Genomic DNA, 16,369 nt, shown 5'->3' on the forward strand with positions numbered 1-16,369 from the left:
GTGTGTGTGTGTCTGCAGTGACTCTGGCCACAGGTCCCAGTTTGGCCTTTCCATCAGACAGTAAAGCCCAGCAGCTGCTCACACCGGCGGCTTGTTAAATGAGATCTGTTATGGAGGAGCCAGCAGCTGGGGCTCGAGTTTGGCAGTCCGGTTCAGTCCAGAATCACCGAGCGCCGCACCCGCCGCCGCCGTTTAGATGTCTATCTGTGGGGGGGGGGGGGGGGGGGGGGCGCGCGCGGGGGCGGGGGGGAGCTGGCACACTTCCCCCCCCCTGCTTTGTTCAAAGTAAGTTTGTTCGCTGCCAAGGGAGGGATACTCGCCATATAAAGGAAAAAAATGATAGAAAAATAACTCATTTGCATTCGGTTGGTTTTTGGACGCCGGCCGCCCGCCGGGCGACTCGCCGCTTCACCGCTGATGGAATCCAGACTTAATACCGGTAATGACTTGTATAAACTCATGGACGGCAAGTTGTAGCCGAATCAAATCAAATTTTATTTATATGGCACATTTCATACAACAATGTGACCCAAAGCGCTTCAGATTCAGTTGGATGGTAAATACGTGTCGATGGAGTACAAGGTGCAGGGAAGGAAGGAGGGAGAGAGAGAGAGAGATACATTTTGATTAAAACAAAAGCCAAAAGTTTAGAGTGTAGAGAGAGAGAGAGAGAGAGAGAGAGAGAGAGAGAGAGAGACAGAGAGAGGGAGAGACACAGAGAGAGAGAGAGAGACAGAGAGAGAGACAGAGAGAGGGAGAGACAGAGAGAGAGAGAGAGAGAGGGAGAGACACAGAGAGACAGAGAGAGAGAGACAGAGAGAGAGACAGAGAGAGGGAGAGACAGAGAGAGAGAGAGAGAGAGGGAGAGACACAGAGAGACAGAGAGAGAGAGAGAGAGAGAGAGACATTTTGATTAAAACAAAAGCCAAAAGTTTAGAGTGTCGAGAGAGAGAGAGAGAGAGAGAGAGAGAGAGAGAGAGACAGAGAGAGAGAGAGAGAGAGAGAGAGAGAGAGACAGAGAGAGAGACAGAGAGAGGGAGAGAGAGAGACACAGAGAGAGATTCATTGAATGGCAATGCAAACTATATGGCCATTCAGAAGAAATGATGAAGGAATGAAATTTTCTGCATGCCAATGAAGTGAATGAGGTAGAGAGAGAAGAAGTGTGAGAGAGAGAGAGAGAGAGAGACTATTGAAGAGAGTGACTGCAGTGTTCTGGCGGTTGTAACCGAATCAAATCAAATTTTATTTATACGACGCATTTCATACAACAGTGTGACCCAAAGCGCTTCACAAACAGGGTTAAAAACAGTTCAGTTTACATTGGATCTGTGGGGTTCAAGTGCAGCACTTTGTCTTAAATGTGGTGAAGCTTCCAAAAAGCTTCATGAATTTTGACGGCGATATGACATCACATATCAAAGTACTTTTGATGGCGTATTTATATAATTTCTCTATGTGTATTTTGTCTATGTCATTTCTATATTTTCCAGAGGTGGGGACTCGAGTCACATGACTTGGACTCGATTCACAGTTTTAATTGCTTGAGACTTGACTTGACTTGGGTTCTGGTGACTTGGGACTTGACTTTGACTTGTACTCTGATGACTTGAAAAGGTTTCTAAAGCCTTGTGTTTGTGTAAATGACTCATTATTCATATAATTATATAATATAGTTATTTGTTGAATTCTTCATTTTAGTTAATTTCTAGTTTTCTATATAACTGCTACATAATGTCATGATTCTATCTTGGAAACAACAGAAAAAACTGGAGGAACTTACCAACTCTTTCTGTATTTTCCCTATAATTAGAACGTAATGTCATGGTTCTTTCCAGGAAACTTCCTAAGAAATTAACAATTCCGGACTCGGACAATAAAACGTTACCAAATAACATTAAAAAAAAGTGTTAAAAAGTATGTATATATATAAATATGAACAAGAAGGAAGAATAGAAGCTTTATTCTCCTGCTGATCTCACTGTGAGTCGCTCAGCAGAAGACAGTAAGTCTGTCAGTAGATGCATAAAATGAAAATGTCAGTGTGTAATATTAGGTGTGAAGGTGAAGGCGAGGCGGGCGGCATCACACCTCTGGAAACTGACCAAGGACTCTAATTATTATCATGAAGACGAGCTGAGGAGCAGCAGATCACAGGCCAAGCTGAACTCACTGTACATCTTGCTGCTGTCACCGAAACTGCAGTTTTCATGGGTATTTTATTCATGATTTCATGCATGAAGAGAAGACTTGAGACTCGACTTGACTTGGGTTCTGGTGACTTGGGACTCGACTCTGACTTGTACTCTGATGACTTGAAAAGGTTTCTAAAGTCTTGACTTGAGATCTTGTGTTTGTGTAAATGACTCAGATTGAAAGTGATGAGATTTGTTCCAGCAGACGACTGAATTTAAATTCTGTTTTCTGAATTTGTATGGAATGATTGAATTTATTGAAGTTGAAACTGATTATAGAAATCAAACTCATGATGCTCTTACCTAGTTTTTATCCTATTAAAACCATATTGCATTGAAAAGTCCTAGATATTTTGTTTTCTTTAAGATATTAAATTGATACTGGACTCTTGATTTGTTCTGACTTGACTTGCTGTTCTACATTTAGACTTGAGACTTGACATTAATGACATGGACTTGACTTGAGACTTGTGCCTCAAGACCTGAGACTGACTTTGGACTCGGAAAATTGACTTGGTCACACATCTGCTTACACACCTCCTTACAATTTGTTGCTTGTAATGTTGGTGATCTTAGAATTAAACCTTCTTCTTCTTCTTTTAGACTTGAGACTTGACATTAATGACATGGACTTTACCTGGTAATCTACATTTAGACTGACTTGGTCACACCTGTGGTTTAGTGTTATGATCCTTGATAGCTGTTTAAAAACCTTAAAGTGCATCAGAGGAATGAATGTTCAGTCAGTCAGTCAGTTGTTCAGTCAGTCAGTCAGTCAGTCAGTCGTTCTCACTTCTCACCTGTACGTCCTCAGCTTGTTTGGACTCGTCTCAGCTGGCCTCCTGACTGTTTCCTCCCCCTGCAGTTTGCCTTCAAGCAAAGTCTCCGGGGGATCAGACTAAACATTCTGGACCGGCACAGACCCTCCGCCAAAACCAGATTGGCTTTCTGAGTCCTATAAATACTTTATGGAATCGTGTTTGCATTTACAAAGTGGTGGGGTGAAGAAGAAAAAAAAAAAAGAAGAAAAAAAAGCTGTAAGCTGTGTAGCTGGAGGGGGTTTTCCTCCAGCTGGGTGGCTCGGTGACAGTTTAGAGACTTGCTGCTATTTTCATCAGACTGGGCTGAAATTGATTTGTCAAGACCCGCAGAGTGCAGAGTCTGTCTGACTGACGTGTCGGGGGGGGGGGGGGGGGGGGTGTTGGTTAAGTGGATGGAGCGAGGCTAGACTGTACATGCTCAGAATGCAAAGAGGCATGACAGACAGACAGACAGACAGACAGAAAAGAGACAGACAGACAGGCAGATTGAGTACGTTTCCATGCATACTGAGGCCGGCGTTACACGGTGAAACTGTTGGTTGCATTGGTGAGTTTCAAATGCAATCATAACTACACACAACAATACACAATCTACAATAGTTTAAACAGTTGAAAGTCATGTTTTACAACAGCAGCATTTTGTGTTGGCATCAAGTTAAAAAGTCATTCAGCATGTTAAATCACTGTGGCGTAATATCAACATAACGTAAGCTAGGTCCACAGTTAGCGGTTAAGCTACCACCAGCTAATGTCCACCACCAACTTTCTATACAGGAAATACTTAAACTACCTGGAATACAACAATATTTGAATGTAAAGTTAATCCACAAACCTTCAAACTGCTGGATGACTGATTTATTTTTCTTGGCTGTCACAAGCTGTGTGCCGTCTGTTGTTTCTGTTAGTTACCTATCAGCTGGTTGTAGTAGTACTACTAACTGGCCCAACTGAAAGTCATGTGACATGATATCAGCATTTTGATTGGCTGTTGCATGAACCTAGCTGCAAAAAGTTCAGTTTCAGCTTGATGCAACCAGGTTGTATGCAACTTTTCAGTTAATTGCAGGTTGATACACAGTGCAACTCTGATGAAACTCAGTTGCAGACAACAGAGTTGCATGAAAAAGTTTCATGTGTAACGCCGGCCTGTGGCCCAGATTTACTGAAACCTTTAGTGGATACAAAAACATTTGCGACGCTCAAAGTCGGCACTAAGACTTGTGATAGGTGCAAGACAATTTTCTTGACCAATAAGGAGTTTTGTCATTGGTTTTCACGTTAAATATTTTTGCACCCATGAAAGGTTCAGGCCCTAAGAGTTTGATCTTAAAAGAGCAATATTTTTTTTTTAATTTTTACATCGTTAAGTTTTTAGTCGGGCCGAAAGGTCTCGACCAGATCCAAACCTTTAGACGGATTTAATAAGACAATCCAGCTAAACCAGACTATTAAAGGAATTATCTTACTTTCAAACAAACCATGTAATGAAAGTATTGCCTTAAGATGATTAATCCCAGTAATCAGTGAGAGTGAGAGAATGAGAGATGGCAGGAGCGTAAAGGAGCAAGAGTTAAAGCAATAAGACGGATAAAGAGGTAGAGAAAGAAAGTTTGAAGATGGAGCGAAGACAAACGGAAACATGAAACAGAAACAAAAGGACGGAGTAAAAAGGCAGTTTGAGGGAAGGGACGGAGAGATCGACAAGGTGAGAAATAAAGAAGGAGAGTGTCTTTGAGTTTGTGATGATCAGAGAGAGAGAGAGAGGAATAGTTAGAGACAGACAGAGCGAAAAGAGAAGCAGTTAGAGGCTGGTAGAGCGAGACAGAGGGAGAAAGACAGTCGGTAAGAGGCAGAGATGAAGAGTGAAAAGCCTGGAGGGGAATAACGAATATGAAGGAGGGGAGTAACCTTCCTCTAAGATGGGAATTTGGATGGATCAGTCATTTAGGGAGAAATATTACTGAGGAAAACCCCGGACACAATTAACCTCCTCAGACTCTGGAACCTCATCGTCTTCCTGCAGAGACTGTCGCCGTCTCACCTCAATTTAAAGGCTAATACTGCTGTTTTTTTTAAGTCAGTATCATACGGAAGCGTACTGCATTCACTTGAGAAAAAAAAATTGCCCCATTTTTCTGAATTAACAAGATAATTATCTCAGAATTTTGAGAAAAGTTTTCATGGAAAAATAAATTCTGCTCTGTTTTTCTGAATTAACAAGATACCTCAAAATCCCAAGAGAAGCTCTCACCTGCATGGAGCAGCCTACAGTTGCAATACCATCTATATTACTTAAAGACACGAGTATCTCCCAATGTTTCAAACCAAAAGCAAAATAAAACTGGATTAAACTAAACAGGCGGGACATGTTTGCTTCCATGAAATCGAGCTCTCAAGTAGGAATGAGAGCTTCTCTTGGGATTTTGAGTTATCTCATTAATTCAGAAAAACAGAGCAGAATTATTTTTTTTCCATGAAAACTTTTCTCAGAATTCTGAGATAATTATCTTGTTAATTCAGAAAAACAGGGCAATTGTTTTTTTTCTCAAGTGAATGCATTACGCTTCCGTAGTATCAGCTGTCCAACTTCCTGTTTCTGCACACAGTCAGCATAGTTGCAGATATCAGCTTTCGTTCTCTTCTTGTCCGGTATGAAAAACAAACTTCCACAGAGCGAGAGAATCCATCACAGGAAACACGAAGCCAAACTTTCTGTTTTCTCCTCATTACACTTTACTGTCACATCCACGGCTTTTTATTTAAGGCGTGTTTGTTAGGCGGGACAGCGGTTCCTTTCAAGCTAGGTTTGACACCGTAAAGTTTGTACCAAGCTACATACAGCATGCTTTGCAAAATGACTGAGGGAAATGTAAACTAGACAGAAGTAAATAGTCTATAACTGTAAATGACACCGGTGTTCACCTTTAAACTGAATTGTTTGAGAAACACTGATAAGAAAAAGTTGAATTTAGCAGAAGGAGACTTCAACATAACGAAATTTTAAAACAAGAAATTTACTGATAACCGATAAAGATTTCAAAACTGTTTCACGGATAGAGAGGATCCCGGGACAACTGATGTCTTACTCGGAGAGCTGTTGCTATGGATACAGAATTTGTTTCTACGGACGGCTATGAAAGACTTTGATTGACAGCCAGTGTTTTAATCAGAGTTGCTGCTGAGGAAGTCGAGCTCTGCAGGTCACTGATGAGCACAGGTTGACTTTCAGAGTGACAATGAAATATGAAAATGAAGTGAAAGATTGAGAGATTTAAGGACGTTTGGAATCATGGCTTGTTACTCTACAGCTTTGATGTTTGAATAAAAACAGTTTGGCTGATCCTGAGACAAAATTTCCTCTTTTATTGTCGAGGAAAATTGATTATAAGAATGTTTTTTTCTTGACCCTATTGTATTCTACCATGTGGTCTTAAGTGTGTTTAACAGTGTTTCCCCTGTCATTGCATAGGCAGGTACGAGCCGTCCTCAGGCTGTTTCATAACTATTAGTTTCAGTGGAGAGTTTTAGTGTCACGTGAACTAAATGCTGTTTCTTTTCCATCTCATCATGAAACATTCCTGAAGGAAGCACTGGAGTGTAGCATGAAATATGGAAGATATTTGCAATATTGTATTTCTTCTAGATGCGTTAATACAGGTTGCTCTAACCCAACAGTGATCCAACCTATCTCCAGTTCTTAAAGCTCCGCCCACATTGTTTGACTGACAGGTGATCTGTGGGGAAGTACACCACAGTGAGGCTGAGCAACAAAGATGGAGACTGAATTAAAAAAAAACGAAGATCTTACGATTAGCACTTAAAATATGCAAATTTGGTTCTACTGTTTAATGTTCAAGAAAGATTTGTCTGCGTTACAAATACAGGATAAATGAGCACTGAGCACCAAAGATGAAGACAAAAATGTTTTTTGATTTTGCAGATTACCACTTTAAAGTACATATTAACCTTAATGTAAACATGTTTTCCCTTTATCAGCAGTCAGATCTGATATCCCAGCTACTGAATGACAGCCACCTCGCTTAAATACATTTCATTTGTATCAGTTTCTTCTAGGACTGGGCGATAATTCAATATTATCGTTTATCGTCTTTCAGTGGAATCATATCGTGATGATATGAAGATATTTTGATATCGTGACACACATTTCTGCTGTCTAAATTGATGATGACAAGCAAATTTTACTTAAAAACTCTCATAAAATGAGGTGTGGTAGGAATATTATTTGAATATTTCTGTTTTATTTGACATCACACCTAACATTACCATTCGGTTCAATGAGATGAACATTACTTTGATTATTTAACGTGATTTTGCATACATGAGCCATATCGCGATATATATTGATATCGAGAAAAATCCTTATGATTATCATGATATTGATTTCAACCATATCGCCCAGCCCTAGTTTCTTCAGACAGTTTTTTATGTCACCTGCCGAGAGACATTTCTTTCCAAAGCATCATGTTAACGATATTAAACTGTGTTTGTGGTTCAGCGGACCGTGCCGACGGGTCAGACCAGCCTGCTGCTGCAGCCGCTGCTGTCGGACACGGAGTACAGAGTCTCCCTCACCCCGGTCTACCCAGACGGAGACGGACCCAGCGTCACTCGCATCGGACGAACACGTAAGGCTGAACTGTCAGACCGCTTTGTTTGTTTGTTTGTTCTTTTATTCACCTTTTTATTAACTCACTAATTTGTGAATTCAGTCATTCAGTTTCTTGTTCATTCACTGTATCAGTTTTACATTCACTCCTCCTTTAAAGGTTCTATATGTATCATTTTTAAACATCAATTAGTTAAATTAATAGTCCTACCAGTAGTATTGTTAGTTCTAGTGTTTCTCCACATTAAGACTACATTTCCCATCAGCCTCGTTGCTTCTTCCTGTTTTGTGCCGTAAAGCGATCCAGCAGATTTCCCTCCAGATCCACCAGGTGGAGAAACAATGGAGGATGCAGAGTAGAGGCTGGTAGAGGCTGACAGGCTTGTTTGTTTACGGTAAACTAATGTCTCACATAGCACATTCGATTTATATTTGCATTCATTCCTATTCATTGAAATGTTCGCATTTTCATCCATTCACTTGCTCATTCATTCATTCATCTATACACGTGTTAATCGATTCTCCTCAGCCCTTGTTACACATTTTCTTCAACCTTTGCTTCTTTTGCACAAATGGTGAAAAGGGCTGTGGGGTTTATATTTGTATATAAATGTAAATAAGTCTTGCAACAACTTAAAGCTAAAGATGAAACAATATGAAGTCAAAAGACATGTAAACAAATTATTACTTACACCAACCTTATTTTAGGGAGAAATTTCTGTGGGAGGGGGGGAATCATGTTTTGCCTCCCAGCCAACTCCCATGTTATATTTGAACAAATCACAAGTCAAGCTATGAGCAGGTAAGATGCTGTGATATTACAGTCTGCTGTGTATCCTGACTGATGACATCACACCTTCAGCTGGTTTGATCTCCAATAGAGAGGAAAGCCCCATTCTTAGCTTCCGGGCAGTGTTGTATGTGTTCAAGTGTTAATGTCAGGGAGAAATGGGAAAAATGATGATGGGGGAGACTGATGGAAGGAAGGAAAGAAAGAGGGGAAAGAAGGCAGGGAATGAAGGGGAAAGGGGCTAAGAAATAAAGAAATGACAGGAGAGAAGGGAAGGGAAGGAAAAATTGAAAGAAAGTGGTTTGGATGTGATGTGGAGTGGAGTGAGCAGTGATGTCTGGAGTGAGAAACGCTGTGGGAGCTGAAGGAGAGAGCGGTAACAAGTCGGTGAAGCAGCTGTGAAATGAAACAAGATGTGAAAACGGTACGGCTGATCCCTGACCAGCCCTCCTGATGACCTGGAATATTATGGAATTTGAGAGAGATGTATGTGAGGGAATTTGATAAATTCTCTGTGGAAGTTAGGGAATATCAGGGATCAGGGATCATCAATATCATCATTTTTAAGTGGAAGTGGAAGTCTAATGGTTCAGGAAAGGAATATGTGTCTGGAAGGTTGCTGGTTCAAATCCCCAGATCGCTAAGCACTAGTAGAAGACTGCACATCTACTCTGTGTGTGTGTGTGTGGTGTGTGGTGTGTGCGTCTGTGTGTGTGTGGGCGTATCAAGCCCTTCGATCCCCAGGCTGTTGAAAATAATATATCGTTCTCAGTCAACTTTCTTGCTTAAGTAAAGATAGGGGGAAAAAAACACATTCCCACCCACACTGGCTGTCACCGTCTTAAACTAAACCCTCATTAGTCTAAAACAAACACTGCAATTTAAGCGGAACAAGAACTTGTTAGCTATTCATCTTCCTTAAGACGTCTCTTCTCCCAGTACAACATGTTGCAGCGGTGTAGCCAGAGGGGGAGCGCAGATGGATTGAGGGGGCGGCATCCATGGTGTCAGAAAAAAAAAAATAGAAAGGGTTCCTTCTCATCAGAAAGTGTCGACTCCTGGGGAGAAATGGGGGCAATACCTGCTAATTTTAGCATGCAGCATGTTGGTAATTGACTTTATCCACAAAAACACCCCAAAAGAACAAATTCCCATTGGAAGCCATACATTTTTGGGGTAAAAGTACAGGGAATATCAGTGTTTTTTGGCATTCAAATATACTGTATATACTGTATCTATATTATCCATCTGAAAAATTTGAATATAGAGTCTGTTGGGGGTAATTGTAGTAATTAAATTTTTATAAGGTGGTAGTCCTGGTATTTTCAGTGTAGAGCCTTTATATGGCAGTAATATACTACATAACATTCCTTTATAATTAAAGGAAAAGATCACTTTCCTCCTTGTAACCTCTTGCTAAATTTGTAAGAAGAGTCCTCTATTAAAACACAGACTCTGGGTTTTCAGCAAAGAAGAAAAGGTGAAGTCAGGTACTTTCTGCTCAAACCCATCCTGTCTCTCTGTGCAGCACATTACACTCAGGGCAATTTAAGGGGCGATGAAAACAGATAGCATCCTTTCTTGGTAGCTCAGTGTACAACATCCATTTTCTTCACTGTAGAGCTTAAGACGAAAACGAGGGGGGAAGCGTCCCATTCCCTTTAGATAAAATGTGACCGAATGGCGCGCTGAATACCGCAGCAGAGGCTAATGATTTTCTCTTCTCAGCTGCTGAGAGCGTTGTAAAGCTAACACTCGAGTTTCAGCGGGGAAGAACTGGCAAATTTAAGCCATTCGTCTTTCTATTCCGGCCCTTCATGTCTCCCTGTGCAGCGTATTACACACATTAGCAGACGCTAATGACGTTCTCCGCTTTCAAACGACGGGCCTCCGACAGCCGCCGGTGATGGATGGTCCCTGTTAGCAAGTGAGGGATGAGATGATCGCCCAGGGAGGAACGACAGGGAATGTAGAGAGGATGATTGGGTTTTTAAAGTGAAGACAGATGATGTGACAGAGGAGCCAGTGTAATCTGGGGATTTGAACCTATGAGGGATGGGGCCGATCGCTGAGGGAAGCGTGGCGGGGAATGCAGAGAGGATGATTGGGTTTTTAAACCGAAAAGGGAAGATAGATAAAGTGACAGGAGAGCCGGCGTACAATCTGGGGATTTGATCCAGTGAGGGATGGGATGATCGCTGAGGGAGGTATGGGAGGGAATGTAGAGAGGGTGACAGGGTTTTTAGTGGTGAAAGAAAGAGGAAACTAAAGCTAGCTAATGTGACAGAAGAGCAAATATAATCTGGGGATTTGAACCTATGAGGGATGGAGTGATCGCTGAGGGGCGGATGACAAGGAAAGCAGAGAGGATGATTGGGTTTTTAGCCGGAAAGTGGAGGTAGATAATGTGACCAATACAGTCTGGGGATTTGAAGCGAAATGAGGCGAATGCTGACAGAAGTGTGGGAGGGAATGGAAAGAGGACAACTGGGTTTTTAAAGTGAAGATAGATGGTGTGAGAGAGGAGCCAGTATAATCTGGGGATTTGAACCTATGAGGGATGAGGTGATCACTGAGAAAAGAGGGAATTTAGAGAGGATAACAGGGTTTTTAGTGGTGAGAGAAAAGAGAGGAAAGTGAAGATGGAAAATGTGATCGTCAACTGAGTACAATTTGGGGACTTGAACCCATGAAATCACTTTAAATAGATGATTTCCCATCGCCGTCAGGGCTGAGGGGCGAAGAGAGAGAGAAATGGCAGAGAAGGCTGAAAGGATGATGGGATTTTTAGCAACAGAGAAGAAAGTGAGGATAGATAATGTGACCACTGACCAAAGAGCTTGCATTATCTTGGGATTTGAACCTATGGGGGGTGAGGTGATCGCTGAGGGAGGTATGGCAAGGAATATAGAGAGGATGACAGGATTTTTAGTGCTGAAAGAAAGGAAAGTGAGGACAGAAAATCGAATGAATACAATTTGGGGACTTGAACCCATGAAGTCACGAATTCCCATCACCATTAGGGCCAAGCGGCAAAGACATTGGCGGAGAAAGATGAAAGGACAATGGTAGTTTTAGCAGCGCTGGAAAGAGGAATGTAAAGATAGATGTTATGACAGAAGAGCCAGCATAATCTGGGGACTTGAACCTATGAGGGACGGGGTGATCGCTGAAGAAGGAATGACAGGGAATGTAGAGAGGATGATTGCATTTTTATTGGTTAAAGAAAGAGGAAAGTAAAGGTAGAAAGTGTAATAGAATCAAGTACAATGTGGGGACTTGAACCCATAAAGTCACATTAAATAGACAATTTCCCATCACCATTAGGTCTGGGGAAAAAAAAGAGAATGCTGGTAGGATGATGGGATTTTTAGCAGTGCCAGAGAGAGGAAAGAAGATAGATAATATGACAGAAGAGGGCATTTAATATGGGGATTTGAACGTATGAGGGATGCGGTGATTGCTGAGAGGTATTGGAGGTAATAATTGACAAAGGTATGGCAGGAATATCGAGACGATGACAGTGTTTTTAGTGGTGAAAGAAAGGAAAGTGAACATAGAAAATGTGATAGCCGAGTGTATACAATGTGGGGACTTGAACCCATGAAGTCACATTAAATCGCCAGTTTCCCATTGCTGTTAGGGCTGAGGGGCGAAGACAGAGGAATGGCAAAGAAGGCTGAAAATATTGTGGTAGTTTTAGCAGTGCAACAGAGAAGAAAGTGAGGATAGATAATGTGACCAAGGAGCTTGTATTATCTTGGGATTTGAACCTATGTGGGACGAAGTGATCGCTGAGAGGTACGGGAGGTAATTACTGAGGAAGGTATGGCAGGAATATAGAGAGAGGATGACAGTTTTAGTGGTGAAAGAAAGGAAAGTGAAGATAGAACACAATTGAGTGAATACAATTTCGGGACTTGAACCCATGAGGTCACATTAAATCGGCCGTTTCTGACAGAGGAATGGCAGAGAAAGCTGAAAGGACGATGGTATTTTTAGCAGTGCCTGAGAGAGGAAAGTGAGGGTGGATAATGTGACAGAAGAGGGGGGGTAACACGGGGATTTGAACCTATGAAGGATGCAGTAGGCATTAAAGCGAGGCATGGCAGGGAATGCAGAGAGGATGAGTGGGTTTTTTAGACAGAGAGGAAAGTGAAGAGGGATAATGAGGCAGAAGAGCCGGTATAATCTGGGCGTTTTCAGCACAGGAGCAGAGAGGAGAATATCCAGGGAGGAATGGAATGGAGGAGAAAGTAAAGGATGATGGGGTTTTTTTTTTTTTAGCATTAAAAAGTGCGACAGAATAGCCGGCATAGCCTTGGGGATTTGGACCTATAAAGTCCCAGGTTTCCCATTAATCTGACGGGATCTTTCTGGGGATTTGAATCTATCGGGGTTTTTAGGAGGAACGGGATAGACTGGAGAGAGGCAGCTAATGCATGTAGGCGCACAGACGGGTTTGAAAATCACACATCCTTTTTTTGTCAAATATTTAAAATGTACTATTAATGTCAGCTTGCCTGTAGCTTCCCTAGTTCAACTTTCTCTCTCTTGACTGTCATCCAAGTGATAGCTCCCCGGAATTTAATATCTTTTTTCGACGGACTAATTTAACTCTGCGCTCCGTACATCTGTTTCTGTGCTGTTGGATGTGCCGAAATTGTATTAAGCCTTATCAGACTTTGTTTAATTCCCTCTCTGACTCTTCTTCGTTATCTTCTTCTCACTAACTTTGTCTTCTGTTCTTACCGTTTTTTCCCCGTTTCTCTCTTTTTCTCTGCTCTCGTCTATATATGCTCTTTCATGAAAGTCTGTTCTATTCAAGCTCCTTTTTAATCATTGTGAAGCGCCGCGAAATTACATTATTTGCAGGAATTATATTATAATATTATTATATTTAATTTAATTTCATCTATTTCATTATAATTCGATCCTATTATTGCATTGCTATATAAAGGTTGTTTCTCTTTCTCTCGCCGTCTTCCTCCATCTCTTTCGTTACCTTTCACTCCCCTCTTTCGCTCTTTCATTTATCCTTTCTTTTTTCTTTCTCTTCTCCTGTCTTTGTTTTTTTTCTCTCACTGACTATTTTAATATCTTTGTCTCTCTCTTTCTGTCTTTTTCCCTCTGTCACTCCCTGACTCTCTCTTTCTTTGCTTTCCTTTCTCTCTGTGCTTATCGTTCTCTTTCTTTTTTATCTCCCACCCTTTACCTCTCTCTCTCACCGTCTCTCTCTCTCTCTCTTTCTCTCTCTCTCTCTCTCTCTCTCCAGTTCCTCTGTCGGCTCCTAAGAACCTGCGGGTGTCGGAGGAATGGTACAACCGCTTCAGGATCAGCTGGGACGTTCCCCCGTCACCCACCATGGGCTACAGGGTCGTCTACCAGCCTCTGTCTGGTAATTCACACACACACACACACACACACACACACAATTTATATTCAGATATTCCAGAGACTTTCCACACTATCTCAGGACATTTAGAGGGTTTAATTCCAAAACAGTATAACACCATTGCGACCTGAATTTCATTAGTCAACATTTCAAAAACACAGATGATTCTATTCTGAAAAACAGAAGTATTTTGTAATCAGAGGTGTTAAGATGACTCATAAGTTTAATAGTAAACCACACTGTTTTTTACTTTCATACCAGGAATTGTTTTGTAGGAGTCGGCATGATTTTCACTTTTACTGCCTACAACAGCAAGTTTGTGAACGCCTATAATTCTGCTGAGTGTGAGGAAAAGCTTAAAAACAATGCTAAGACTGCAAACACATGCTGCCTTCATGTACTCTCTGAAATATTTAAAATACGATATGAATGACCTAAGAAAGCACTCACATCATTCTGTGATACCTGAGTTGTGAAGATGGAGGAGGAGGCGGAGAGCATGGATGTGTCAACAACTGATGCTAAAACAAGTTTTAAATTAATTAAAACTTCATGTACACCGATGCTCAATTTCTCCTCTTCACTTTGCCACTGCAGCCCGGTGCTGACTGATTTGACTGAAACAAAGCGACAACCAGCGGGTGCATTTTGTTATTATTTCCATGCAAAAGTACTCGGAATGTGCGACAAGTCATTTTTACAGTTTCCGAAGTTCTGAACTCAGAAGTTGGAGTTTACGAGGAGCACCTGAAGGCAGCAACACACAAACACACACCCACATGCAGATAGTGCTAGACTGGGATCAGATCGTGTTAATGCAAATGATTCTTAGCTCTGTACTTATATCCTCATGTATATTGACTATGTCACTCCCTAACTCTGAATCCTAACATTAACCCTTACTCTAACCCAATCCTAACTCTAATCTTAATCCTAAACCCAAATCCTAACCCTAAACTAACTTTAAGGGAGCCAGACCAACAGGCCAGTCCCTACACACGGTCAATTAAACCTAATCCTTTATTAAGTGTAAACCCTATCCTAACCTGAACCTAATCCTAATTCTAATCTTAACCCAAAACACAAATCCTAATTTTAAGTAACCAAACCCCAAACCCAAATCTTTGGTGAAGCCTGACACCTAATGGTGAAAAGTAGGGTACTGCACTGGCCTTCTCCTATTGGCTGGTCTTTGTGCCAGGTGATGCCACTACCTGTTGTACTCTATAGAGGGTGACATCACAGGGCACAGAGACCAGCCAATAGCAGATGACCAGTGCAGTACCCTACTTTTCACCATTAGGTGTCAGGCTTCACCACAGATTTAGGTGGGGTTTAGTTACTCTTTAAACTACTGAGGAGCGGCCAAAATGTCCTCAACCCTGATGTTAAATTCCATGACTTTCCATGACTGAAGCAGAGCCCAAAATGAACTCACTTTACAAAAATGTCCTTGCAAGGATACAAGAACACACACACAAACACACACACACACACACACACACTGTACATCGCTCACATCTTTTCCCCTGCCTTACATGTTGACTTAGCCTCTGTCCTCTCCTCCTCTCTGGAATTGAAACTAATGATCTCCTCTCTTCTCCCTCGTCATGTTTCTGTTTCTTCCCTCCGCTGACCGTTGCTCCTCCTCCCCGGTGCGTCTCCCCCCCCCCCCCCCCCGCCCGGCTCCTCAGCTCCCGGGTCGGCCCTGGAGACGTTCGTGGGCGAAGACGTGAACACCATGCTGATCGTCAACCTGCTCAGCGGGACGGAGTACAGCGTCAAGGTCATCGCCTCCTACACCACCGGAGCCAGCGAGGCGCTCTCTGGCCGGGCCAAGACACGTGAGTCCGCCCCCCTTCCCCTTCGCTTCGGTTTGAGGCCCCAGCTTCAGTCCGATTACGCTTTGTGGCAGCCATTTTGTGTCCTGCCTGCTTAAGTAATTATCAGCAATAAAAGAGCACAATAGTAAATAAAACAGCAATCATTTACGACATTTATTTTCATAGAAATGTCATAAATTATTACTTTAAGCTCTTTTATTTACTATTGTGTGCACTTCTAAACCTCTAAACAGACCAGGTCCTATAGAGCGCTTTCAGGTGACGTACACACCCGCTGGCGGCCATATTGGAGGTCCTTAGCTCTTGTGTAACAGTGGCTGTGAACAGCTGATGTGTTTCTAAATGTACAATCAGGGTCTCATCAGAGTTTGATACACAGAGATAATTTCTGTGCTGTTTTTGACTGGAAACTAATCCACTCAAAACTAATTTTGCTACTGATGAATTTTTATCAATTTTGTGTTTTCAATGATAGCTTGTTAGCTAGCTATAACCATAGTAGGCTATCTAGTCAGCTAACTATCACTGTCTTCTTAAACACTTCTGAATTGCAGCTAATGTATCTAGTAGCAGCTAGCAATAGTGGCTAGTAGTTACATGTTAGCATTAACAGCAGTTAGGCTCAGACCAGCAGAGGCTCAGACCAGCAGGGCTAAAGACAGCTTCCCTAAATTTGAAAACAAATCCACCTTATCAG

General features: G+C 41.8%; 1 protein-coding gene across 1 annotated transcript in view; it reads left to right on the forward strand.

The window, feature by feature from the left end:
* The window catches only part of LOC139640335 (collagen alpha-1(XIV) chain-like), a gene marked incomplete at its 3' end in the record, with an annotated part of 20,161 nt that extends 4,489 nt beyond the window's left edge, over positions 1 to 15,672 (forward strand). Inside the window, exons 4-6 of the mRNA XM_071514524.1 lie at positions 7,533 to 7,662; positions 13,709 to 13,831; positions 15,523 to 15,672. Of these exons, the coding sequence (XP_071370625.1) occupies positions 7,533 to 7,662; positions 13,709 to 13,831; positions 15,523 to 15,672 (403 nt within the window). The remainder of the gene's footprint in view (positions 1 to 7,532; positions 7,663 to 13,708; positions 13,832 to 15,522) is intronic.
* Between the last annotated feature and the right edge of the window lie 697 nt (positions 15,673 to 16,369).

This window comes from Centroberyx affinis, unplaced genomic scaffold, assembly GCF_046629955.1.
Source record: "Centroberyx affinis isolate AG114_WGS23_722 - 3 ecotype Tasmania unplaced genomic scaffold, CSIRO-AGI_Caff_v1 ptg009117l_1, whole genome shotgun sequence".
Classification (NCBI taxonomy): domain Eukaryota; kingdom Metazoa; phylum Chordata; class Actinopteri; order Beryciformes; family Berycidae; genus Centroberyx; species Centroberyx affinis.